The sequence below is a fragment of the Macrotis lagotis genome, chromosome 8, assembly GCF_037893015.1.
Source record: "Macrotis lagotis isolate mMagLag1 chromosome 8, bilby.v1.9.chrom.fasta, whole genome shotgun sequence".
Taxonomy (NCBI): domain Eukaryota; kingdom Metazoa; phylum Chordata; class Mammalia; order Peramelemorphia; family Peramelidae; genus Macrotis; species Macrotis lagotis.
The window spans coordinates 58,369,964-58,397,703 of NC_133665.1; the positions used below are offsets into that span (position 1 = coordinate 58,369,964).

General features: G+C 37.7%; 2 protein-coding genes across 4 annotated transcripts in view; one reads left to right on the forward strand and one right to left on the reverse strand.

The window, feature by feature from the left end:
* Positions 1-27,740, reverse strand: part of IFT140 (intraflagellar transport 140) — a 211,361-nt gene that overhangs the window by 25,327 nt on the left and 158,294 nt on the right. For both annotated transcript variants that reach the window (XM_074197165.1, XM_074197166.1), the window contains one exon: positions 7,389-7,566. In XM_074197165.1, coding sequence (XP_074053266.1) covers positions 7,389-7,566 — 178 coding nt within the window. The remainder of the gene's footprint in view (positions 1-7,388; positions 7,567-27,740) is intronic.
* Positions 12,237-27,740, forward strand: part of TMEM204 (transmembrane protein 204) — a 56,934-nt gene continuing 41,430 nt past the window's right edge. Inside the window, exons 1-2 of one of the 2 annotated variants that reach the window (XM_074197173.1) lie at positions 12,237-12,344; positions 21,842-22,495. In XM_074197173.1, the coding sequence (XP_074053274.1) occupies positions 22,216-22,495 (280 nt within the window). In that variant the 5' untranslated portion in view covers positions 12,237-12,344; positions 21,842-22,215. Of the gene's footprint in view, positions 12,345-13,818; positions 14,093-21,841; positions 22,496-27,740 lie in introns of those variants that run through there. The other variant, XM_074197172.1, reaches the window with a different exon arrangement.

A 27,740-nucleotide genomic window follows, 5' to 3' on the forward strand; every position in this document is an offset into this window, starting at 1 on the left:
CCAGACCCAGAGCTTCTAGCTCCCATAAAGGTCTGAGGACCAATTCACTTTCCTTTTTTTTTATTATTATTTTATTTATTTTGAGTTTTACAATTTTTCCCCTAATCTTACTTCCCTTCCCCCACCCCCCACCCCCACAGAAGGCAATTTGTCAGTCTTTACATTGTTTCCATGGTAAACATTGATCCAAATTGGGTGTGATGAGAGAGAAATCATATCCTTAAGGAAGAAACATAAAGTATAAGAGATAGCAAGATCAGACAATAAGATATCAGGGTTTTTTTTTCCTTCTAAATTTAAGGCAATAGTCCTTGGACTTTGTTCAAACTCTGCAGTTCTTTCTCTGGATACAGATGGTATTCTCCATTGCAGACAGCCCCAAATTGTCCCTGATTGTTGCCCTGATGGAATGAGTGAGTCCATCAAGGTTGAACATCACCCCCTTGTTGCTGTTAGGGTGTACAGTGTTTTTCTGGTTCTGCTCATCTCACTCAGTATCAGTTCATGCAAATCCCTCCAGGCTTCCCTGAATTCCCATCCCTCCTGGTTTCTAATAGAACAATAGTGTTCCATACATATACCACAGTTTGCTAAGCCATTCCCCAATTGAAGGACATTTACTTGATTTCCAATTCTTTGCCACCACAAACAGGGCTGCTATGAATATTTTTGTACAAGTCATGTTTTTACCCTTTTTCATCATCTCTTCAGGGTATAGAACGAGGAGTGGTATGCTGGATCAAAGGGTATGCACATTTTTTTTTACAAATAATGTTTTTTATACATTAATAAAATATTCTTGTTTAAGAGTAAACAAAATACCCCTGCCCCCCAAAATATAGACTCACTTGAGCGATAAAGTAAAGGAGAGAAAAAAAGATTAAAATTAAAAAAAAAATAGTAATAATTGTAGGTATGGCCAGGTGGCGCAATGGACGGAGCACCAGCCCTAGAGCCAGGAGCACCCGAGCCCACATCCAGCCCCATACATCCAACAATCACCCAGCTGTGTGACATGCAAGCCACCCCAACCCCACTGCCCTGCAAAAACTAAAAAAAAAAAGAGGAAAAAAGAGACCCCAAATAAAATAGTAATAAGTAGGGGTGGCTGGGTGGCAGACAGAGCATTGGCCCTTGAGCCAGGAGCATCAGGGTCCAAATACAGCCTCAGACACCCAAGATCACCCTTCTATGCGGCCCCAGGCAGGCTACCCAGCCCCATTTGCCCTGCACCCCCCCCCAAATAATAATAATAAAAAAATGTGCTTGAGTCTGTGTTCCAACACTAACAACTCTGTTGCGGGTGGATCACATTCTTTATGATAAGTCCATCACAAAAGTTACTTCCATATTTTTCCACTGTTGCTATTGCTGATCACAACTTCTTCCTTTCATTTTTCTCCACTACCATGTACTATATTTTCTCTCTCCTTTCACTCTGACTCTGCTGTAGGGTAGCTGAGTGGTGCAGCAGACAGATCTCTGGTCCTGGGGCCAAGACCCTAAGCCCCCCTACCACCCCTTAGGCCCAGCATCTACCTGGCCCTATGGTCCCGGACAGACCATCCAATCCCAGCCCCTTGCAAGAAGTAAAAAAGAAAATGTGGTGGCAGCTAGGTGGTGCAGTGGATAGAGCACCAGCCCTGGAGTCAGGAGTACCTGAGTTCAAATCCAGCCTCAGACACTTAACAATTACCTAGCTGTGTGGCCTTGGGCAAGCCACTTAACCCCATTGCCTTGCAAAATCCTGAAAAAAAAAAGTTAAGAAGAATGCTTTAAAAAAAAAAGCAGAATTGGCCAGATGGAAAAAGAGATAAGAAAGCTCTGTGAGGAAAACAAATCCTTCAGACAAAGAATAAAACTCAGGGAGATTGATGAATTTATGAGAAATCAGGACTCAATACTTCAAAACCAAAAGAATGAAAAATTAGAAGAAAATGTGAAACATCTCATTAAAAAAAAAAAGAAAGTGTGTTATATCTTACCACTCTCCCTCCATGGTCCATCCTTTCCTCCATCACTCACATCCCCCCCTTCTTACTCCAGATGCCTATACCACATTGAGTATATATGCTGTTTCCTCCTAGCCACCTCTGATGAGAGCAAAGATTTCCCCTTGTCTTTTCCCCTTTCATATCATTGCAATAGCTCATTGTAATAAAAAAAATCTTATATGAAATATCTTGGCCTATTGCCCCTCTCCTTTTTCTTTCTCCCATTACATTTCCCTTTTTTCTATTGACTCCATTTTTACACCATATTTTATCTTCAAATTCATCTTTCTCCTGTGCTTCTACTGTAAAAGCTCCTTTTACCTGCTCTATTAACTGAGAAGGTTCATATGAGTATTATCAGTGTCATTTTTTTATGCAGGAATACATGCAGTTCATCATCATTAAGTCCCTCATATTTTCCCCTTCACCTCCAATCTCTATGCTTCACCTGAATCCTGTATTTGAAGATCAAAACTTCTGTTCAGCTCTGGTCATTCCAACAGGAACATTTGAAATTCCGCTGGTTCATTGAAAGTCCATCTTTTTCCCTGGAAGAGGACATTCAGCCTTGCTGGGTAGTTCATTCTTGGCTGCATTCTAAGCTCTTTTGCCTTCCGGTATATTATATTCCAAGCCCTACGAGCTTCCAATGTAGTTGCTGCTAAGTCCTGTGTGCTTCTGGCTGCTTGTAATATTTTCTCTCTGACTTGGGAGTTCTGGAACTTGGCTATAATATTCCTAGGGGTTGGTTTTTTGGGTTCTCTTTCTCAGGGGGATTGGTGGATTCTCTCCATTTCTATTTTTCCCTCTGCTTCTAGGATATCAGGGCAATTTTCCTGTAGTAATTCTTTGAAAATGATGTCAAGGCTCTTTTCCTGATCATGACTTTCAGGTATTCCAATAATTTTAAAATTATCTTTCCCAAATCTGTTTTCCATATCAGTTGTTTTTTTGATGAGATGTTTCACATTTTCTTCTAATTTTTCATTTTTTTGGTTTTGAAGTAATGAGTCCTGATTTCTTGTAAATTAATCAATCTACCTGAGTTCTATTCTTTATCTGAAGGATTTGTTTTCCTCAGAGAGTTTTCTTATCTCTTTTTCCATCTGGCCAATTTTGCTTTTTAAAGTATTTTTCTCCTCAATAACTTTTTGAACTGTTTTATCCATTTGACCTAAGCTGGTTTTTAGCATGCTATTTTCTTCAGCATTTTTTTGGATTTCCTTGACTAGGCTGCTGACTTCATTTTCATGTTTTTCCTGCATCTCTCTCATTTCTTTTCCCAGTTTTTCTTCTAACTCCCTTATTTGATTTTCAAAGTCTTTTTTGAGCTCTGTCATAGCCTGATCCCAATTTCTGTTTTTCTTGGAGTCTTTAGATGCAGGAGTTTGTGCTTCCTCATCTTCAGACTGAGTGTTTTGATCCTTCTTGGGCTCATATGCAAAATATTTCTCAATGGTGTTGTTCTTGTTTCTCTGCTTGCTCATTTTCCCAGCCTACTAAGTCTGTTTTCGGGGTGCTTCCTGAGCTTTTGGGACACTCCCACAAGGGTCTTAGTGTGTGAGGCTCTGTCCTCCCTCCTGGTCTGTGAATGACCATATGCGCCCACCTCTGCTACGGGGCTGAGGTGGGGGGGTGGCCTGCTGTTCTATGGGGGGGCCTAGGCTGTGATCAGGATCTGAATGTGTTCAGAGCCCCAGAGTCCTGTTCCAGGGGCAGAGGACAGAGCTCAGTAGTCTCTCTTCACTCCTCTCCTTCAGCTCAATGGGCTCATGCCCTGGGGGCTCCTGCTTACCAGCTCGTCTGCTTATATTTCCTGGATCTGGAATGCAGTGGCCATGCTGCTTGCTCTGGCAGAGGTCCCCCCCCTCCACTGTTCCCCCAATTTGTGCTTGGTGCTCCCCGGGGCGTAGCTCAGGAAACTTCCCCCACTGCTGTGAGCCAAGGTTCCCAGCACCCTGGGGCTACCTCTGGAAGGCTGTGGGAGGCTGAAGTTCTTTTGCTCTGTTGGGCCACCCCTCTGGCAGGCCGCCCCTCCAGCCCCAGGGAGCAGAGCCTTTCTGCTCTTTTCCAGGTTACCTTGAGTAGGAGAACTGCCTCAGTGGGTCCCTCTGTGGGTTCTGTCTCTGGAAAATTTAGTTAAAGTCCTTAGTTCAAAGATTTATGAGAGAGCACCTAAGACACCATCCGCTCTTGTCACCATCTTGGCTCCACCCCACCAATTCACTTTCAATCCCTCAGTAATACAGAAGGATTCCATCAAACTTTGATGAAAATTATAGTCCTATCACTAACAACAACTTTCTCTTGGGAATTCAAGTTCCCACATCAGTTGAATCTTTAAAAGACTTATCAGTATCCCAAGTATGGAGACATTCAGTAATTTGCCAAGACAATTCAATATGTCAGTATGATAGACAGCCAATAAAAAACCTTATAAAAATTCTTTGATTCTCTAAGTTAGGTCTGGTTTTCTAGTTTCCTATTTTTTTTATTATAACTCTAGACATGGGGGGCAGCTAGGTGGTGAAGTGAATAGAGCACCGGCCTTGGAGTCAGGAGTACTTGAGTTCAAATCTGACCTCAGACACTTAATAATTACCTAGTTGTGTGGCCTTGGGCAAGCCACTTAATCCCATTTGCCCTGCAAAAACCTAAAAAAACCCAAAACTAGACGTCCCTGTGAAAAATGGAGGGATGGTCACTGAATGAGGAATGATTGAACAAATTGTGGTACATGAATGTAATGGAATTCTATCAGACCCTAAGAAATGATGAAAGTATGGTTTTAGAAAAACCTGATATTGGATGGAGAACCACAAGATAATAGTTTTAAACCAGTAAAATTGTAAAGATAACATTAAAAGACTTCTTCCTAATTTCATATTGTATTCCGATCAATGCAATGACTAGCTCAGATTCCTGAGGACCTACAATGAAACATACTCCCTACTCACAGAGAGGAGATAGACTCAAGATGTAGAATAACACTTTTTTTTCAAAAACAAGATTACAGAAAAATTTAGAGGTGAGATACATTCAGGGGGATAGAAGGGAATAGCAAAGAAAAACCAAATGGCTAGTCATTCCTTTTTTATTTTATTTTTTTAGGTTTTGCAAGGCAATTGGGTTAAGTGGCTTGGCCCAGGCCACATAGCTAGGTAATTATTAAATGTCTGAGGCTGGATTTGAACTCAGGTACTCCTGACTCCAGGGTTGGTGCTCTATTCACTGCACCACCTAGCCACCCTGAGTCATTTACTTTTAATATAAATACACAGAAAGGTCTTTCTCTACATTGAGGAAGTTTCTCTATCCCTAAATATTCTAAAAAGTGATGGGTGGGGAATGAGGGTTTCTATTATTTGTACCCTTCTACTATGGTGGTACCTCCCCTTTCTATTGAATTGTTTGTAGAGGTATCTGATCCCTTGTTCAGTTTATGGAAGTCCTGCAGAAACATTTGATCTCCCACCATTTTCTTCTTACAGATGCATCACTGTAATTCATTTCCTTTCCAGCCCTTGAGTCACATGAGCCCTTTAATCAGATCCTTGGGTTGCCATTCAGAATTTCCCAGGATCCCAATGCTGTCATATACCCCAAACATGCTCCTCTTCTCATTCCACTAATCCACCACTTTGGGGGTGGGAGGATTGTCCTCACAGATTCAGGAACACCTGGGGAGAAGTGCCGGCTCAGGCTGCACAGGGCCACAGTGCCTGGACTGCCTATCAGGTCAAGTTCAGCACCATTAGCCTTGGCAATGAGGTGTCACCCAGAATGATTCTAGGAGAGTGGGGACGAAGACCCAGATGCCTCCAGGAGAGGACAACACCAAAACACCTATTTTTAAAATAAGGACAAGATGGAAATTTGTTTTGTTTAACTAGAAATAATTCATTATGATGATTGTGTTTTTCCTTTTTTTCAAAGGGGCGGAAGGAGGTGAGGAGAAAAAAATTGAAAACAACTTAGAAGTTCTTCTGTCTCTCTTTAGTCAATCTTGGAAGACTTCTATTTCTCCTCAGCAGAGTCAGTGAGAAGAAAATGGATTAGGATTAATTAATAATGTGATGAAGATAGGTTGAAATAAATTAGAAGAAAACACTACCTTGCTGCTCCTAAAATTGATTTATTTAAGCAGAAACAAAGTTCTGCTTGACCTCGAGGCTCAGTTCTAGTGGAGTCTCAGTACAAGTGTAGATGGTGCTGAACTCGTAGTTAGGAAACTTTGAGTTTGAATCTTGTCCCAGATACTTACTAGACATGTTAACCTGGACAAATCACTTAACTTGTTAGTCCAATTTTCCTCACCTGTTCAGATTTGTTGTAAGGATCAAATGAGATGATGTATGTTAAATGCTTAGAAAAACTTAAAGCACTGTCTCAGTGAAATAGAAAGCTGATCAGTGCTGGCTTAGTCCTTAACCATGTGAGGCTAGGTGACCCCCAGTGATGAAAGGACCCTTTCCTTAATCGGTCCCCTAAGGGTTTGTCTTGATGAAATACCTTTTATTTCTCTTTTTTATTTTTTTTCAGTTTTTTTGCAAGGCAATGGGGTTAAGTGGCTTGCCCAACACCACACAGTTAGGTAATTATTACATGTCTGAGGCCAGATTTGAACTCAGGTACTCCTGACTCCAGGGCTGGTGCTCTATCCACTGAGCAACCTAGCCACCCCTGAAAATACCTTTTCAAAAAACTCAGTTTGCATAGAAAAGTCTCAATCAGAGGAGCTCTCCTTTTTGCCCTGTTTGCCTGGATATGTAAAGACAACCCTCATGAGATAGACAATCTTGTGTCTAGAATGCAACTTTATGGCTGTGACTCTGTGTGTGAATCTTTTCCTTTAGTTTTGGTCAGCTGGAATCCTCCTCCAGGCACCAGGATCCTTTAACTGGAACAGCCATAAGATGATAGCAGTAGTAGTAGCAGTAGGAGGGGAATAGCTACCCATAGAAAGAAAAGCCTCTCCTCAGTGTTCACCAGATTGCACTTAGTAGAGATGAAATTCAGAATAGCCATTTAGCAGCCCTGTTGCAAAAGTTCCAAAAAGACTTGCATATTAACCTCACAACCAACTGGAATCATTTTATATCTTTACTGTATAATGTTACTTTTCTGTGTGGGAATAAAATAGCCTATTCCATACCTGAATGATGTTTTAATTCTGAATAACCTTTCCTTCCTGCCCTTCCTGCTAGAAAGGACCCTTGAGTCTAGAGGACTTGGTCAATGAGAGTACAATCTACCCATTACATAAAATTCGGATATTATTATTATTAATTATAGGGCAAAGAAACAGGTCATCATCATCCTAAGCCTTCTGCTCCTTACCAGGAAGGTCAGGATGGCCTGCTTCCTCCCAGTGCCCAAGTGAGGTAACCTTACCAGCATGCCCAGCTGAATTGCTAGAACAGCCACTCTTGCTTCCAGCTCTGGCTCTTGCTCTGCCTCCCGTAGGGCTTTGGCTCCTCGGGCATGGCCCATATTCCCAAGGCACACCTTGGCCACATCAAGCCTTTGTGTTTTCACACACATACGAGCCATGTTCTCCCAGACAGCTTCACTGAAGGAGAAAGGGAAATAAGGGATGTTATTTTTTTTTAAATTATACACACATTATCATGTTTAACATATTTCTATATTAGTCATGCTGTGAAAGAAGAATCAGAACAAAAAGGGAAAACCATGAAAAATAAAAAATAAAAACAAATTTAAAAAGATAAAAATAGTATGCTTTGATCTACATTCAGACTCCATAATCTTTCTTTGCATGTGGATGGCATTTTCCATCACAAGTCTTTTAGAATTGTCTTTGATCACTATATTGCTGAAAAGAGCTAAGTCTTATCATAGCTGAACATCATACAATGTTACAGTTAAGGTATAATGGTTCTCCTGGTTCTGCTCACTTCACTCAGCCTCATTTCATGTAAGTCTTTCCAGATTTTTCTGAAATCTAACTGCTCATGATTTGAACTCAGGTACTACTGACTCCAGGGCCAGTGCTCTATCCACTGTGCCACCTAGCTGGCCCCCATGATTTCATATAGAACAATACTATACCATCACATTCATATACCACAGTTTGTTCAGTCACTCCCCAACTGATAGACATCTCCTCAATTTCTAATTCTTTGCCACTACAAAAAGAGCTGCTATTAATATTTTTGTACATATGGGTCTTTTCCCTTTTTATGATCTCTTTGGGAATACAGATCTAGCAGTGGCATTGCTGAATCAAAGGGTATACAGTTTTGGGGATGTTTCACTTAACAAGCTCATCTTCTAGAAGACTAAAAGTTCCAGCTTCCCATCATATTCCTCAGGTAAAACCTACCTCAACATCAATATTACTAACTGGCATTTTCACTCCAATCTTTGTATTCTCTCACAAATAAAAACCTACTACATTATCCAAATGGGACAGCTAGGTGAGGCAATGGATAGAGTGCTAAGTTTGGAATCAGGAAAATCTGAGTTCAAATCCAGCCTCAGTAAACTTATTAGCTATGTAACCCTGAGGTAGTCACTTAACCTTGTCTCAGTTCCCTCATCTATACATTAAGCAGGAGAAGGAAATGGCAAAACACTCCTGCATCTTTGCCAAGAAAACCTCAAAAGGGGCCACAAAGAGTTAGATATGGCTATAAACAACTAAACAACAACAGCAATTATCCAATTAGCTTTTGTGTTTTTTCTACATCACTCAAGATGGACATCCTAGAAAAAGTCAGAGCTATCTTTGGACAAGGTTGCCCATTATGTATCCATGTGATTTAACCTTCACACAGCCAGCTGTATGCCAGTCCAAGACAATCTCCAAGTCTCCCTCTATCACACAAATAACAAATAGTTGTGTCAGAGTTCTGTTTCCTCAACTGAGCAACAGACTCATTTATTGTCTGACATTTCAGGGTTTTCTACATGACTCATAGTAGAAAGGAAATTATAATTCTATTTGGATTTTATAACTCTCCCATAAAGCCTTCAATCTGTCAGATGGAAAATATCTTACTATTTGGAATTCAAAATGTATCCTAATATACATTTTCCTTTCTCATAGCTTTTCCCTTTAGGATTATATATCAGAAACAGACATAAAAGGGAATATGGTATAGAATGAAGTACTAGATGCATCAGTAGCACAGAGGATGGAACATTGGGCCTGGAGTCAGGAAGACTTAAGTTCAAGCATGGCCTTAAAAACTATGTAGCTGTAGGACCCTGGGCAAATCCTGTTTGCCTCAGTTTCCTCAACTGTAAAATGAGGATAATAATTGCCTTGCTTCACAGGATTGTTGTAAGGGTCAAATGAAATATTTCTGAAGTATTCAGTCCAGGGATAGTACAGAGTAGGCACTTCCCTTAGTCTATGAACAAAAGGTACCATCTGGGATAGAAAAATTGTTATTATGGAACTGTTGCTAATTACTTCTTTATTCCAAAGCTCTGGACCTGGAGTCGAAGAGAAAATTTCATATTCTGACTTTGCTATTCCTTCTCTAAGTCATCTTGGTCATATCAACATGGTCTAGTGGAAAGAGCACTGGATCTGGAATCAGAAGACCTGAAATTGAATCCTTGTTTTTTTACCATTTGAGTTTGAAACTTCTAGACTGTCAATTTTTGAGCTTCTCAATATTCCTGTTCTCTCCACCCACCCATTCCCACTCCATGGGCAAGTAGTATAACTTCCTTAAGCATCAGTTTCCTCATCTTTAAAATAAGGGGGTTGGACTAGATGATCTCATTTGAAAGCCAATGATTCTAACTATTTTTATTTTCTTCCCTTCTCTCTCTACCTTCTTTACTCCTTATTCTTCCTTATCCCTTTATATTGATGAATGCTTTGACCTGTAACACAGATGTTTCTTGTGTTTCAGTATCTTAGCTTTATGATCATGTGAACTGGGTTTGATTTTTTGATGGTTTCTCAACCCTTTAGAACATCTGAATTAGGTTTCTGTCAAAGAGCACTGCTCTTCCTGTAGACCCTGAAACTCACAAACAATCAGACAGGCTTATGAGAAACAGTAAAAAGTACATAGTAATGGTAAAGGAAAAAGGCTGAAGAAATAGGCTGTTTGGTTAACTCTCCTCCCTTCAGTTGGGGAGGTTCAAAACTCTACAGGCCTGCTTCAGCTGGTCCCCTCACTGGATTCAGGCATAGAGCTTTCCATCTAGGAAGCCTGGAACATTACTGAACAGCCCAGCTAATGGCTCATAAGTTTAAGTCATCCAAGGGCCAATTAGAAGCTAGTTCCACACACTTCTGTCTTCAGTGGAAGGTTTTTCTTTTCTTTTCTTTCTTTCTTTCTTTCTTTCTTTCTTTCTTTCTTTCTTTCTTTCTTTCTTTCTTTCTTTCTTTCTTTCTTTCCTTTTTAGGTTTTTTGCAAGGCAAATGGGGTTAAGTGGCTTGCCCAAGGCCACACAGCTAGGTAATTATTAAGTGTCTGAGGCCGGATTTGAACTCAGGTACTCCTGACTCCAAGGCCGGTGCTTTATCCACTACACCACCTAGCCGCCCCAGGTTTTTCTTAAGAGATCAGAGGAACCACCTTTACTGACAGGAATATCCTCTCTCACACCTTGTATGTTCAGGAGCCTCTCTTGCCCACTTTCACTTTGTTTCCCAAGGAATGAGAAGAGCTGAATGAGAAATTCAGTCCCATCTCCCACAGGTGAATGGAAAACCTCCGTATGCTTTGGAGCTGCCAGCTACATTTTACTCCAACATCATTAAAAAAAATTGCAGTCCCTTGTGAAATGCATTAGAGGTACATAGGGTCACTGAACAACAGGGGCAGATCATAAACAGGAAATTATATATGTGTGAGTTATATATTGATGACACATACATTAAGCCTATATACCTTAAATTTGTATAGGCTCTTCTATTGGATGCACCAGTGGGCACTGCCTGGTGATGTAAGTGCCATCCTTAACACATCATTCTTAGAATGTTGTACTTCAGTCTGGTTACTGGATGGATTATCCATACATTTCTGACATTGCTTTTATACACTGAGCTTCTCTATCCCTGGGAGTAGATGTCTTTGGGTTCTCTGCCTAATGATCCATGGATGCCTAGGTTGGACAAGACCATCTCTGGCCTCTAGGGATTTAGGCTTAGTATATGACTTCTGTTTTGGAGGTATTAGTGAAGCTGGAATACCACGTAGAAGAAAGGATGGCCTTTAGATTCAATTTCACACATTTATACAGCCTTTGACTTATATGGTACTGCCTTAGTAAGGTTCTGGTTTTAATTGTTTTTTCATCTTATTGTTTTTAGTTTAATGAACAATTGAAAAAATATTTTCCTCCCATTACTCTTAACTGCATTGAGGAAAAAAAAACGTGAAAAATTAAAGCCCTAAAAATACAGCTGCATAATCTGGTAAACAAATTCCCATATTTTCTATGCCCCCCCCAAATGATAAATCCCTTTGTGCATTTTAAATGACTTATCTTTCTATCAGTAAATGAGTAGTATTAGGTCCGAGATTTAGATCTCAACTACAGGCTCAGTAGCTTCATGAGGCTTCTTTTTTTCAATTTTTGAATAGAGGTCTTTTGGATCCACTTCCACAGCCCAAGAGCCCTGTCTGGAGTTTCAGTCCTTGTAGTTCTTCTCTCCCCTTTCTTGACATGCCACCATCTTTCTGTCTCTAACATATACACACCTGTTCAGTACTGCCTCCTGGTCTTTGAGCTAGTTAGATCCCTGTGGATACAGGCTTGCTATTACTCCCATCAGGGATCATCTCTTTTCAATTTTCTTAAAATGCATCAGTCTGCCTCATTGTGGTTGTGATGATCACTGTGTAGCAAGCCCTATCCCTTCAGCCCTCAGTTTCTGTTGTATGGGATGCAAAGTCAAAGGTACCATGAGACACAATCCTCATCCTTGATCCTATTTCTCAAAGCAAGGCATTAGATTTCAGCTTCAAGAAAACCAAGGCTGAACTCTCTAAAGTGAACAGATTATTTGTACCTATCCTTAGCTGGAGGGGGGGTCAGTATTTGAAAGGGTGATTGTGAACAAACTGCTAGTCTCTGCCTACAAATTTCCCAACTCCATGTGCCGGGATCCATTTTCCAAAGGAAGAGAAGAACCCATCAGGTAGAACATTTCTTCCCTACAGCATATCCAGGGAGCCTGCACTCCTACAACCCCAACTCCTACACAAATCTGGGAGGAGAGTTCACACAGAGCTCCATGTGCCTCAGAGTCACTGGTCATACAGACAAAACAGCTCAAAAAAGAAGTGATCTGGAAGACTTCAAGGGTGTGGTTCCACATCTCTGACTTCTTGAACATAGGCAACTTTGCCCTAAGTAAGTATAACCAGACCTCATGCTGCTCCAAATATCAAGCTCTGTTGAGCTTGTGTAGTATTTTACAATTACTGTTGTAATAAGCTGTGTGTTCTAAAACTGTTTATCTGTAATTTTTTCCTGCAAAATTTTCTTTTACAATGTGACTAATATGGAAATGTTTTGCATGATTGCATATATATAACCTATATCAAATTGTTTACTGTCTTAGGAAAGAGGGAGGGAAGGAGAAAATTTGAAATTCAAAATTTCATAAAAAAATGAATGTTAAAAATTGTCTTTATATGTATATGGAAAAATGTTTTTTTAAAAAACTGTTTTAACTCTACTGTTTTTTGTACCTCCAAAACATCTCTTCCATCTGACCCCCTTTAACTCACAAAGCCACCACTAAAGTTCAAATCCTCATCACTTCTCACTTATACTGTTGCAATGGCCTTCAAATGAGGTTTCCTGCCCTCCCTATCACTATCCTTCACATAACTATCAAAGGGATTTTTCTCAAGTGCTGTTCTGTTGTGTCACTCCCCTACTCAACAAGCTCTAGTAGGGCTAAAACAGAAACTCCTCTGTTTGGCATTTAAAGCCTTTTATTATGTGCTCCCAGTCTGTCTTTCTGGCCTCATCATCTATTACCTGACTCTAGGATCTAGCCAAATATGGCATCCTGTTTTCCATCTCCATGTCTTAGTCCTGGTTATCCCTCATGCCTGGAATCCTTCTCATCTCTGCCTAAAAGAATCGCCCTTTTTCATAAAGTCAGCTCAAGCACTACTTTCTACATGAAGCCAAAGTTTTCAGCCTCAGTGTCCTTATTTGTAAAAGGAGAAAACTGGGTCAGATGGTCTTCAATGTTTCTTCCAGCTCCCATCTATGGTCTGGTGGTGCTTCTCTTTTCAGTTCACCAACAGGGACACTTCTAGTGATTTTTTTTTATTATAGAAAACTTTATTTGGGAATTCATTGATGTGCTTTGCATTTTTACATTTTTGGATCTAGTCCTCAGGTTTTCAGGAAAAGAGTGTATTTTTAAAAACATTTTATTTTTCCTCAATTACATGTTAAAACAATTTTTTTTGATTTGAAGTTTTTAAAAATGTTTTGAGTTCCAAATTCTATTTCTTCCTCTCCTTCCCCTCCCTGAGATGGTAAGCAATCAGATACAGGTTTTATATGTGCAATCATATAAAACATTTCCATATGAATGACTACATACAAGAAGACAAAAGTGTATGCTTTTAACAAATAATAAAGTCCAAAAATATCAACAATAACAAAGAAACATATTGTTTTAACTATTTCCCTTGGATTAAAATCAGCCTTACAGATCTTTCCACAAATAAAACTAAGGGGAATCTGCTTTGGAGTTGTGGGAGTTATGATGCAGGATTAGTTCGGCAAAGAAAGAGAACTTGAGTTGATTTCTAAACTTGGAGGCCCCTCCCCTTGCATTCCATAACTCTGCTTCCTGCCCAGAGGCCCCTTCCTCCCAGATAAAACTGTCAGCCTTCGACTGTGATACAGCACATCTTGGAGGCAGAAGAGGATCCGATTCTCTTCCCACCTGGTAGGACAGACTGGAGTTTCCAGAGGCAGGAAGCCTGAGGAATAGGGGGGAGGAACCACCCTTTCTTGACCCAAAGAACTCCATCACTGAGAGGAACAGGAAGGTGGAAAGGGAAGCTGCCTCAGAGGAAACCCACGCTTTGGGCCATACTGTTCCTGAATGAGCAAGGAGATACTTTTAAGTAAGTTCATTGAAAACTGATTTGCTACATTAAATGCTATTTTTCTGGCACTTTTCCTGATGGTTTTACTTATTTCCAGATTTTCAATAAGGAATTCTGAAACCTTATTTACCAGAAATCTTGGCTCCTGGGGACCTTGTGGGACACAGGGAAAGAATTATCACTGGAGAAATATGGCAGGTTCTGTTTTCTCATCTTTTTGGGTTCCTGGATAAATGAAAGACCCAATCCTGAATGGGAATCCCAGAACCTCACATTATCCCAGCATATAGTGGAGCTATTGATAATCCAATTGCTTTGGAAAATGGGAAAAACCAAGAGATAACTTCAATCAACTCTCTTGCACACTGAAAAATTATGTCTGTGACCAGGATGGTAAATACTTCACCCACTTTCTTAGTGTGAAGAATGTCCAAATTCTTATTGTTTGTGTTTGTAATTTATTCCTTTCCTGAAATAAGTGGTTTCAAGTTTCCTGAAAATCACAGGTTACTGTGCAAAAAAGATCAGGGAGACAAGCATTTTAGTTAATAAAAATATACTCCAAGTTTCTTCTGTTGGGATTGAATATGAAGAACTTTCGAACAAAAATAACTCATTTCTATAATGTCCCTATACTGCAGCATTGCTTTTTTTCTGTAGCTTTTTGTTCCTATAGCTTTTTTTCTAAAGTTAATTGAAGGAAGTAAATTTATTAAGTATAATATAATAAAAAAAATCATGCCTAGTATAGTTAAGGTTAGTACTAGAGAAATATCAACAATACCAGTGTCAATATAAATCACTTGGAAATGGGTTTAACTTCTCTCATCTATTTATTTTGGTTTAATGGTGTTATTTGAGTAGTTTCACAAATGCTAAGGAGACCCTCATTTGACTTTGTAGGTCACTACAAGTTTGAGAATACTTAAATGCTTCAAAAAATATTAATGAAACTTAACCCTAGAATAATTATCTTTTTAATCTAATTCAGATTGATTCCATTCCTTTTCTCTTAATTGGAGAATACAAAAGCTATCCAATCATACTGACTTTTCCCCTTATCACATTTCTGCTAAGTTCAAAATATTGGACCTTAAGTCTGAAAGACTGGAGTCCAAATTCAGGCTTAGATGCTCTGGGAAAGTCACTTAACCTCTCTCAGCCTCTGTTTCCTCTTCCATAAAGCAGGGAAAATTATAGTATCTACTTCCTAGGGTTAGTATGAGAATCAAATGATATAATATTTGTAAAGGATTTTGTAAACCTTAAAACTCTATGTGCCAGCTGTAACTATCATTAGGTATATACTACAGGTATTATTAGCCCCATTTTGTAGATTGAGGCTCAGAGAGATTAAATGACTTGACCATGGACACAAATCTAGTAAGTTTTAGATGTGGGATATTAAGTCTTTTCCATTTCAAATCCAGAACGTGATCTACTATAACAAAATTCCTATTTAGAGAGTTGGTACATATATAGTTTGATATCATATTACCTTGTTGGTGGGGAAGGAGTAGGAGGTAAAGAGAATTTGGAACTCAAAATTAAAAATAAGAACATTAAAATTATAAAAATAACATGTATTTTAAAATTTAAAAAAAAGAGTTGGTAAATGGTTCATAATTTCTTTTTTGCGAAGTGGGGTCAGGGAGGGGGAACCAGATGTGATTTAATTGGTACAGTGAACTCCGGTGTAGGAAACTATTTCTGCCAATGAAGATCTTCCACCTTTTCTAGTCTTAAGAGAGTTACTGTGGTACTGAAAGAGTGAGTGACTTGTCCAGAGATGGGATTTGACCCTGTTCCTGTGACTCTTACTTAACACTAGTTCTCCATTAATTATACCATGTCACCTTTCAGGCTGACTCAAAAACTACATGCATTTTAAATAGCCTGAAGCCATAACACTTTTTCAACTAAGAATTGCATATGTCTTATTCTTTAGATTACTGTGAGTTAGGAGTTTGTACATTTCAATTTCCATCTTTATGGACAGAAAACCAAAGTGTGTTTTCTATCTTTATTATAGAGTTAAGTATCTGGCAGAGAAATTCTACTGAAATATCAACAAACAACGGGATATTGAATCAGTTTAAAATATGGTAATTTATAATAATCCTTCTCTAAATAAAGCCTTCTTTGAAGTTTTATAAAAGTTCTTCATATTCAATTTAACAGCACTAGACTATTTTAATTGGAAAGATATTAGTTGTGGAAGATAGTTCACCTATTTTGCTAATCAAAAATTTCTAGGTATTTCGTAACATTAAAGTGGATGTCCTTTTCTCCATATACATTTGAGAAAAAAATTTATGGTTTTGGGCCTTTTCCCTTTTTTCAAAATTTGCCAGCTTCTGGAATCTAATTCATCACTTTTTCTAACATTTTACATTAATTTTCAACCATCTTTATAGGACAGTTTGAGATTCTGATAAGACTTGGCTCAGTGTATTTCTCTACAATACAAAACCATGCTTTTATGTTTTTAGGGTTTTCCTTCAAGTTTTTTTTGGGAGGGAAGATCATTTAGTTTATTTCCTGAATGGTTACATTTCAAAACTACTCTAAAGAGCAGTCTGTCAGTTAATTCCCAAGTTAGATCACTCCCTTCCACCTTTAAGTGAATCTTTGAAATGAACCAATCATTTGATTCAACCAATATAACCATTTGTGTTTCCTATAAAACATCACTTTATTATCATTATTAATAATAGTAATGATTCAAACTCTATTTTCACCAAGTGATTTGGAAGTTCACTCTCATTTAATACCTTTCCCTATGCTTAGGTGGCTTTTTGGAGATGCTCTGATACTTGGCAAATCTCAAAAAAATTCATGTACTTGGAAAAGACTCTTTAGAATAAAGCTAAAAAATGAATCACACTTCACCATCTCTTCCTTTGTGATGTACTGAAGTGGATAAGGGGCAAATTAAGTATATATTGGGAGCTTTTAATAATCAACTGTTTTCAAAATTTAGCAGTTTAAATTCAGATATGCTATAAGAACCTAACCAAGAAAAAGAGCTAAATTGATGCTTAGTGCATTTATCCTACCACATGATTCTTATGCTGGCATCTCCACAGAATAGTCCTGATTTTACTTTTATCAAGAGAAGTTACCAAAGAAACCACTAAGAATTATAAGGAATAGAATTTTGCTTGTTGTAGTGGATTCCAGAATGCATTGCATTTTGAGAAGTGAACAACCCCCTCTCTCCATCAAACTCTAGAGAATTTCCTGTTCTCTGTGCTTTTACTTGGAAAAAGAACTTACAGCTGCACTTCATCAAATCTGAATAGGGAATCTAATAAAAAGCAGATGGGGCGGGAGAGGACTAAGGCCCTAAAATGGATGTGAATCTTTCAGAAAGGAATAGATCCTGTGTGGAATACAATACTAAGTCACAGAGGCCCTCTATCCCAAGGCAAAGTGTGACTGCTTAACTGTAAGATTGTATATGAATTGTTGCCAAACCTTTCATTCTTTTTTCCCTTAAAAGCTATTTTCAGGATAATCAAGACTGTCCCAACTGTATTTTTATATGAAAATAAGTGCTATAGATGGAATGCCACACAGTGTTCTCATGTTAACTAAAAAGTAAGATCTGTTTTTGTCTTCAACTGTTCAAAAATGAAAAGCAATTTTCCCCTCTTCCTGTAAGAAAGGAAAATGTGTTCTTAAAGCTACATTTTGTGCTAGTTCATGATTTTCTATTCAAATTTCTATTAAAAATTCTAATTCATTTATTCTCCTAAAGGGGCTTAGCCTGCAGACAAGAAAAAATATCAAAGCACTAATTAGCAGTTCTCATTGAACAAGTCTCTTCCTTGTAAAGTGAAGTCTTTCCTCATATATTTCAAATACAATATGTTAACATCAGATGTCTGATATGGCCACACTTGCAATAAAAGCCACTGAGGAAGACTATGAAGGTGGATGGCACACTATCCACCAAGAAGAAATCAACTATAAACATAGTTGTTGAGATGCTCTTAGTTTATTATAGACATGTTCCGTGTGTGTGTGTGTGTGTGTGTGTGTGTGTGCTCATGTTTAATGAATCTGATTTAATACTTTCATTTCCCAAAGGAGAAGACAGTTCAAAGAAATAATTACTTCTTGTGACTCAGATCTAAAATTTTCAATGGGCCCTTCTTTCTATTCTGGTAGGGTGCCTATGGCTCAATGAAGCCTGACTTCTTTGGCTTTGGAATTGAGAAATGATATTTTATCTATGACAAAGAATTTGTGGCCCAGAGCTTTTCTCATTCAATTACAGGAAAATTCATACCATCCTATTATCACAGTTCCCTCCTTCCCTCAAACCATTTCCCCCAAACCCTTCCACCCCCCTCCCCCCACAAAAAAACACAGTAGACAAGTCTTAGCTGACAAGTTTAAACAAGCTTACCATCTGCTAAAAGAGAATACTCCAGGAATACTCAGTGTCCCCAGGGAAAATAGGGTGAGCAAATGTTTGCCTCCTAACTATGGAAAATCTTGTCTGTTTTAGGGTTGGAATAATTACTTAATCTAAACAGATGAACCTTGGACTGGGTCCTACAGGCACAGACATCAGTGGCCACACCTCTTCTTCATTGCCACCATTCTTGTAAGGAATGGAAAATGATGGAATGGTACAACTTCAGGTGCTGCTACTTCCCAGGGAAATTCAGATTATTTACTCTTATTTTTCAGACTTGTGTTGTGTCTGCTTCCCTTGGAAATTAGTCATACTCCCCAAAAAAGAGTCATTATATGCCTTAGCAATGGTAGGAAAATCTAATTCTAAATTAAAATCTCCATGTTTGAAACAGTGTTTAAAGACTTCTTGACCATCGTTTCTGCAAAGTAGGGGTTAAGAGAGGTGGACGCTTAAGGGTAATAACTTTGAAACTTTATAAACTTGTTTATCTGCTATGCTGACTGATAATGACAAAGGAGATAATTGGTGCTCTACATAATACTGCTTAGCATAGATTTCATCAAATTGACAAAAGTAATGTTACTTCATAATGTTGCTGTACTCACTATACATGTGGTATACTGCTCTCTTTATATATATTATATATATAAGGAAATTGCTATAAATATATCTGGAAGTCATATAAGCATTTCACAAATATCTTTTCTAAGGAAAAAGTAAGAGAGTTACAGACTAGATTGTAAAGTTGGGTTGATTTAGAACTGATTCAAAGGCTAGATCCAAAGAATTATAGATTAATGGAGGGATGACACATAGGAAGTAGGCCTTTAGTGGAGTGCCTCAGTGATACTCTGCCTTTCTGTTCAATAGTTTTATCAATCATTTAGATGAAGGCATGGGTGGCATATCAAATTTGTAAAAAATGGTGCTTGAAGTCATAGCTAACACAAGTGGGTGACAGAATCAAGACCCAAAAGATTAGAACATTAGACTGAATTTTTAAAAAATTCAATCAAATATACACAAATGTGAAGTCCTACACTTGAATTAAATCAATCAATCAATCAATAAACATTAACTAGGTGCTTATTATATACCCAATCACTGTGCTTAGGATTGAAGATAAACATAGAAAAGCAAAACAGATTTTGCCCTCAAAGAACTTACACTCAAATGGGAGAAAAACATGAAAATATATGAATATATGTAAGTTTACACCCATACACCACATGTACATGAATGCAAAGAAGAATATCCTGGCAGTTGGACTTGAGGGAATCAGAAGGTTCCATGAAAAAAATAGTACTTAAGAAAATTCTTGAAGGCAAGAAATGATTCTAAGAGACAAAGTGAAGAGAAGAGTACACTTCAGGCCTGGGGATGACTAGAGCAAAGTATGGAGAGGATGAGGAACAACTAAAATTTGAGTAAAGCATGTATATAATTAATAATGTAGAATGAGGCTGGAAAGTCAATTTGGGGCCATGTTAGTGAAGGGTTCTAAAAGCTAAGCAGGAGAGAGTGAGTTTCCCATCACTAGAGATCTTTAAACATTTCCAACCACTTGTTGCAGATGTTATGAAAGAAATTCCTATTCAGATATAGGCTAGACTTGAGGTCTGAGGTCCCTTGTAATTAATTCTGAGATGCTGTAAACCTGAAATATGTTTTTTAAAATTTCACTTCAATTAAATAATTATTACTGTTGATCTGAACTGACACTTGGAGTCTGTGAACTATTTTTAAATTTTGTGGATAAAAAGAATGATAAGCATCATAATGTTAGCAGAATTTAAGCTTTGAGAAAAAAGGTAGTCTACTGGAAAGAGAAATGGATTGGGAAAAGAAGATGTAAGATACAGGTTCTTAGTACTGTCATAAATGAGCCATGTGACCTTAGGCAAATCAGCTGACTTCTCTGTGATTTAACCTTTTTAGCAGTCAAACAAGATTGTTGAAAGGACTAGACAGACAACGTAAAGTAGAGATGTCAAACGCAAATAGAAACATATCTCTGTAGACAGTGTTTTCATTTAGAAAACCACAGATTTACACTGTCTATATTGTTTTGTATTTTTATTTTGTTAAACATCTCCAAATTATATTTAAAAATGGAAGTTTTGAAGGATACCTCCTAAGCACTTCAAAATGCCACATAAATAAGCAATTACTCTTTTTATTAAATTGTAAAATGTGATTTGAAGGGTTATTTTTGTATTCTGTTTTCAGAGTTATACTTTGGGCCAACACAATTATTGTTCCAAGAACCATTAATAAGATTAATTTATCTTTATTCACTTACCCATTCATTCATTTACTACTTTTCATTCACTGCTGAATTCTATAATATTTAACTTGTGGCTCTGTGGGTAAGTGGTCCACAGAGTAAGGTAACCAGGAATGAGAATGGTTCAATCTTCTAAAGCTGAGGAAGCATCTAAGTCAATGCATAATGTTATGTACACTTGCCTTCAGGAAGTATATGACCTGGGTTAAAAATGACACAGAGTTATTTCCCCTTGGCAAGGATATAGTTTTGGTCAGGGCGACAATGCTTATGTGCCATATTAAGCTTTAGTGTGCAAGTCTATATGTTAGGGAGATGAATAATAAAGCTGGAATAGATGGCAAACAGGGGACTGGGCCTGCGGCAATTCTCCAGTTTTCTTACAATGCCAATCACTATGCTGAATGAAGAAGTGTTAACACATGCCTTTGGGACCAGTCCAGTAGTTGCCGACTGGTTTCAAGAGAAAATGAATCAGGCTGTTTTGTTCCACAACATCCCTGGCCTTTCCTTTTTGGAAAGGAAGGTGTGGAGAGGGAGCAGTGAAAGGAGGTGGGTTTGGGAGTAAGACTTTAGAAGTCTCCCCAGTCTTTTCCTTTCAGGAAACACATCCTGTTAGTGTCTGGCTGCTGTGGCAGTGCCTCTGTTTGTTGCAATTGGCTACGCCCTCTAGTTCACCAAAAACAGCCTCAAAAACAATCATTTCCTTTTTGCTGAAAGACAGGGGGAAAAGACCACATGCACACTTCCCTGCAGCCGAATCCCTACTTTTCAGTATCTGCTCCTGGCTGCTGGGACACTGGGCAACAAGCCCGGCTGGGGAGAGCTGAAGCCACTCAAAGCCCATGTCTTTGCTTCGAGGCATTCCTGCTTTAACTATTACCAGTTTTATTCACTGGGTTAGAGTGGATCAGGGTCGTGCACATCTGGAAAGGGGTTTCCCAACTGCTCCTTGGCCTCTGAAGAGATTCTCTGTTTTCCTCATTTCTGTACTGTGGAAGACTGAGACATTCGGTTAACACATATTTGATACCCTCTCCTCCTCCAGGAAGACCACAAGCACAAGATTCCAGATCCATCGTGGGGGCACATTGAACTTCAAGGAATGAACCTTTCTGCAGCCTGGTTCAACCCAGGACTGGCACTGCTCAAAGTGCAGACAGGCGGCTAAGGCTTTGACCCTAGGACGGCGCACTGCACCTTGGACTTCTTCTATGGAATATTCCCATCTACCTCAGAATGTGCTAATTTGCCTGGTTGGAGTTGACTTGGAAGCTGACTTTGAGAATGAACGGTGATGTTCTCTAGCCACCTCTAACACTGTTTGGTGGTTCTATCATTTCCAGTTCTTTTTCAATGTGCCACAGTTGGCCCAGCCCTTGGATCTTCTGCAAATAGACCGACAATAACTGACAGTCAGATATGACTGTCCAGAAACTGGTGGCCACGGCTGTATTGGTGGCCCTCATCTCATTAATTCTCAATAATGCAGCAGCCTTTACTCCCAATTGGGTTTACCAGACTTTAGAGGATGGGCGCAAACGAAGTGTGGGACTCTGGAAGATATGCTGGCTGGCAGATAAGGGAAAAGGAGGGGCAGGCAGTGGAACCAGAAATGGGCAAGGGGAAGATCGAGAGTGTGAAGCTTTGAGCTGGGGGTCAGATTCAGCAGGATTCCAGGAATCACGAAGTACGGTCAAATGTAAGTCTTCTCTTCACTTTTCCAGTTTTTTTCCCCCTTATGTAATAGATGGTATATAGGTATGTGGTCAGAGTGAAATGCTCAGTGAAATGCAACCTCTGGCCATCAGGTAGTGCAACTGAGCAAAAGTATCCACCATGGAATATGCCTGATGATCATCTGCCTGGCAAGGGGAAGTACTTCACTCATTTGGAGGAAATTCACTCAAATATTAAAGCAATTAGTAGAGATTTCTACACTTCCAACCAATTCATCCTACACTTGTTTCATCTCCAAGATATTTTATGCAAGTAATTAGGTTTAAGTATAAAAAAGAAACAAAAGATATAAAGAATTTAGGGTTGCTTTTTCCTTTTCCTGGTCTGTAGTGTTGGTTTTGGTGTTAAAGACATAAAATGTTCTAATGAGAGAGTAAGAAACCCCCACCTCACCTTTTTTTGTTAAAAAGGTCACAAGCTTAACAAAAATTTCAATATTTTAATAATCAAATAAAAATATAATATAGTTCAAAAAAATTTTCAATTAATAATGTTTTCCTAAATTTGGAGGGTCTTTACAGACCATATGAAACACAAAGGAGAGAAGTAGAAGAGACAACAAGAACTGAGTTTTGAATTAAGGGGCAGAATAGGACCAGAATAATATAGATAACTGATAGAGAGGCAACACAGATTAGAGAATCAATACTGGTCTGAAGTTAGGACAGCAGGACTCTCCTAATTAATTGATACTTTGCTATGGCTATTAGGCAAATTACTTTTCGGTATGTATTTTTTCTACTCTGAAAAGTTAGGAAGATTAATTAGGATTTAAAAATATATAAAGTATTTTGAACATACTAGGAGGTGTAACATAAAACAGAGTCTATTAATTACCTTACTTACAATTTTAATTTTATCAAAAACCTGTTCCAAAGTAACCATTCTGTCATTCTTAGGATTTATAAATGCAGTGATTTATCTGGCACTAAATTTAACTAAATATCATTATCACAGGGATCATCATCTTTAAAAATCAAAATTTTAAATTGTTGAAAATTTTAAATTTCAGTTTTACTCTATTCAATTTATAAATATACTTTTAAAAGGAAATGTGAAGCTTTGTAGTGAGTGACTTTTATAACATGTTTTTAGACCTTTTCCCAAAAAATAATTAATATAGTAATATATTTAAAGGAAATTAAATCACCTAAGTGACTATTATATTTTAAAGTTGTCATCTTCTACCTTCTCTTCCAGATATTAGTTACATTGGTTTCAAGACTTTTTATCAGTTAAGTATTTTTTTTTATTGTATAGGACACTGTGAAACCTAAATCTGTTCAGCTTTCTATTTTTAGGTTGTTCGGACATCCTATAGTAATTATAGTTAGAAAAATTTTTTGGAAACAATATAAGTAGAAAGTAAAATGTTTTTATAAATCAGATAAATATATTGTAATTTAAAATTTTACAGTTTGTAAGCAGGATGTTCCACAGGTTCTCTAGTATTACCTAATGTTCATTTCTTCCCCCACTAGATGACAAACTCCTGCTAAGCAGTGACCAAATATGATATTAAGTTCATAAATGCTCAATAATTATTTGTTAAATGAATTAATTACCAAATGATGTTTTCAAGGAAAATTTCAATCTGATTAACTTGTATGAATCTCTCATACACAAACAGGCTAAATTTTAAAAAAGCAAAATTCTTTCTTGTAGAAAGTTCATGTTAGAAAGGGAGCTTTCTTATAACTTGAGATTATTGTTGTTGTTTGAATTAATTATGACAATAATAAGAAATTGGTTTTGCTTTGGCAGAAAATTATGTTTCTAAGGATTTAGCAGTCTTAGAACAGTAATTTATTTGAATCTTATTTTATTAGATGCAAAATAATCACATTAGCTCTCTAAACTGTATTTCAGTAAACCTAAATATATAGAATATTAAATTCATAATAATAATGATTTATGATTAACTAATCTCATAATAAAGTCTAATATGACTAGAATGGCTTATTAAATGTATGAATTTGTAAACTCATAGAAAGCAAATCATAAAAAGCGATAGATTCACTTCTATCACTCATAAGAAGTGATCACCAAGTGATCACTTAGTGACAGGATAGGCTCATTAGGAGCCTGCCAGATCATAGGATAATAAAACTAGAGATGAAAGACACATGAAACGTCAGCTAGTCCAACTCCCCTCATTAAGATAAGGAAAATGAGACTTAGACAGATGAACTCACTTGTCCAGTCAAGAGCCAAACTCTAGTTTTGTACCTAAAGATTTGGTATTCTCTCTCCTGCACCACACTGAAGAATTTCACCTTTGTTTTCTTCAGAATAATGAGACCATCAGTTTAAAGGAAAGCTATAAATCAAACATCTCTAGATTTCAGTAAGGCAGTTAATGATGGTTCTCATGCTATCCTCATGGATAAGAAGAGTACAGTTAGGTGGATTCATTAAGCATAACATTCCTTTGTTCAAAAAGCTAAGACTGTTGCCTTGGGAATGGAATACAAACTCTAATGTTTAACATTTAAGGACCTTCATAATCTAGCTCCAAAATCTCTTGCCTCCTTGCCTGTAATATTCTTCTTCTTTACCTTCACCACTGGGAATACTCAGCTCCTTATGAGTCTCAGTTTGTGCCCCTCCATCCACAAGATCCTTCCTTGAATCCTACAAGCCTTTCTGATCCACCCTCTTCCTACTCACTGCTCACTTTCTGACTTCTTTCCCTTTGAGGGCTGGTTCCATGGGAGATATATCTCAAAGCAATCTCAGTCTTCCCACATTAAACAGTGTAGATTTCTGCCTCTTATGATTTTTGAGGGAACAGAACTGGCAAGCTACATAGTGCAGTGGAGGTTAGACTTCATCCAAACCTCCTGGAAAGACTTTAGAGTGATTTTTCACATATTGGTGCTTACTTGGCTGTGTACCTACTATTCCCCCCAAGAACATAAGCTTCTCCCCAGGCAAGGCAGAGGCACCTGAATGCTTGAGTTGAGCTGAATACTCTACCTGGCTCCACTGGTCCTAACTGGGACTAGTGTCATGGGGATGCAATCATATAAACACAAAGAAAATCTGAAAACAAGTAATACTGTTTGAAATTGTAAGAGTTTAGTTGGCCTTGTGTGGTAGTGAGGTTTTTTTTTTTTAGTAGAGGCTAGATGACTCTAAAATACCATTTAATTTTATTATACTGCTTCAACATTGCCCCACTTTGACCTTTTCCAGACAGAGGACAATAAGACAGAAGGCAGACTTGTATAGGGAGCAGAGACAGAAACTAGTAAAAAGTAATTTCTACAGTCTAGTATGTATATATATATATATATATATATATATATATATATATATATATCCATATTTGCATATTTGATTATGATTATTATATGGCCAATTTTATACCCAGAAATAGAATTTTAGCATATAGCCTATACTAATAGAAAGGGGAGAGAAGAAGAAAAAGAGTGACTGTCAAAATATTGGATTTAATCCAGGAATCAAACTTAAAGGAAGCCATGTGACACAATAGAAAAAATGTCAAAAAGAAAAAAAAGAAAAATGTCAGATTAGGAGTCAAAAGACCTTAGTTCAAAAATTCTGACTCTGCTACTTACTGTGAAATTTTGGGTATGTTCTAGGCCCTAGCTATCCTGTAAAATGATAGGCAACATGAATGAGCTCTACAGACCTTTCCAACTCTAAAACTATCACCCTATAAGGGGGAACAGGAAAAGCAAGAGCATAAACTAAATGAACCAGGCATATTTTAATTATATCTCCAAATTAGTTTACTTAGTGGAATTGTTTACTGGCTACTTTTTATACTGTCGCCTGAAAACAATTTAAGAGCAAAGTAGGTGTCATTAATTTGTGGAAAGAAGACACAGTAGAATATGGTGCAGATTCACGAAATAGTAAGACATTAGTTGATTTTGATGCTCAAACTAATCTCAGAATTAAACCCAGCAGATCTGGAAGTCTTATCAGAGACCATGGGAAGCCACTTAACCTAAGTTAAATCTCAGTTTCTACATTTGTAAAATTAATTTAATACTAGCAATATTCAATTTTGAGGAAATTATTCTATAACTTGTAAAATGCTGATATATGATGAATGTAACAAAGCAGAGTTCTAATGTTGATAAGGATTCATCTTATAATTCTTTTAATTTGAGATCTCTCCTGTTCCATATAAAATATTGTATAAACGGAATGCTGTGTAACTATAATGGACACCCCAGAGAAGAGTTGAGAAAATGTACTTTCCTCTCTTCTCTCAAGAGGTAAGGATTCTGGATATAGAATCATGGAATAGTTTCAGACACATCTGCTGTGTTGACTAGTCTTGCTGAGGTACTTTTCTTTGGTCTTTCTTTTTTGGATGACATGGAGAGAGGAGGAGGGGGAGATATATTTGGAAAGAAATGTAATATAAAAATAAAAGGCATCAATAAAAATCAGGTAAAATGGTTTATACTTAATTTTTCCAGAACATAATTATTTTTTAAAGCCAGTATATCTGCATTTGTCAATAATAAACCAGTTACCAGTTACCTGTCACTTTATAAATACAAATATTGTCACTTTACAAACCTACTTGGTTGTATTTGTATTATCAGTAATATAGTATTAAGATTTTCATAAGATAAAAAATTATTTTACCAGTAGATTTCTCATTTCACAAATATCACCTGTGGCAAAATGTCAGCTTGAGAACTACAGCTGTAGTTCTCTTATGTACCATTCAAAAGGGAGAACAAAAATACTCCTGAATACTCCCTTCACTAAAGCCCTACTTGGGTTGATTACCAACTCTCCTAGGTTTGCTCTTTATTTTAAATTGTTTGGCTTCCATAACTGGTCCTGCCCTAAAGAACTTGATTTCTCCAACTCACACCTTCTATTCTAATCAGATCTGTCTCATTTTCCTACCCAGTGGGATTTATTAATCATGAAATTTACTTAGTCTGTGCTTGACACAAGCAGTTCCCTCAATGTGAAGAACTCTCTCCTCTCTCAAAAGTCTATGCAGTTCTCCCCATTCTGTTAGGTCCAGCTCACGCAAAGTCTCATCCAAGCCCCCTTACAGAATTCCTTAATGATCTCTGATCCCCAGATATGTTCCAGCCCTCTTGGGACTTCTTTGATAACCGATATTTTCACACCACTTACTGCTTGCAAGAGAGCTGAGTTTAGCAGCTCCATAATGAAGATCTCTAGTATATTTGTGCTTTAGA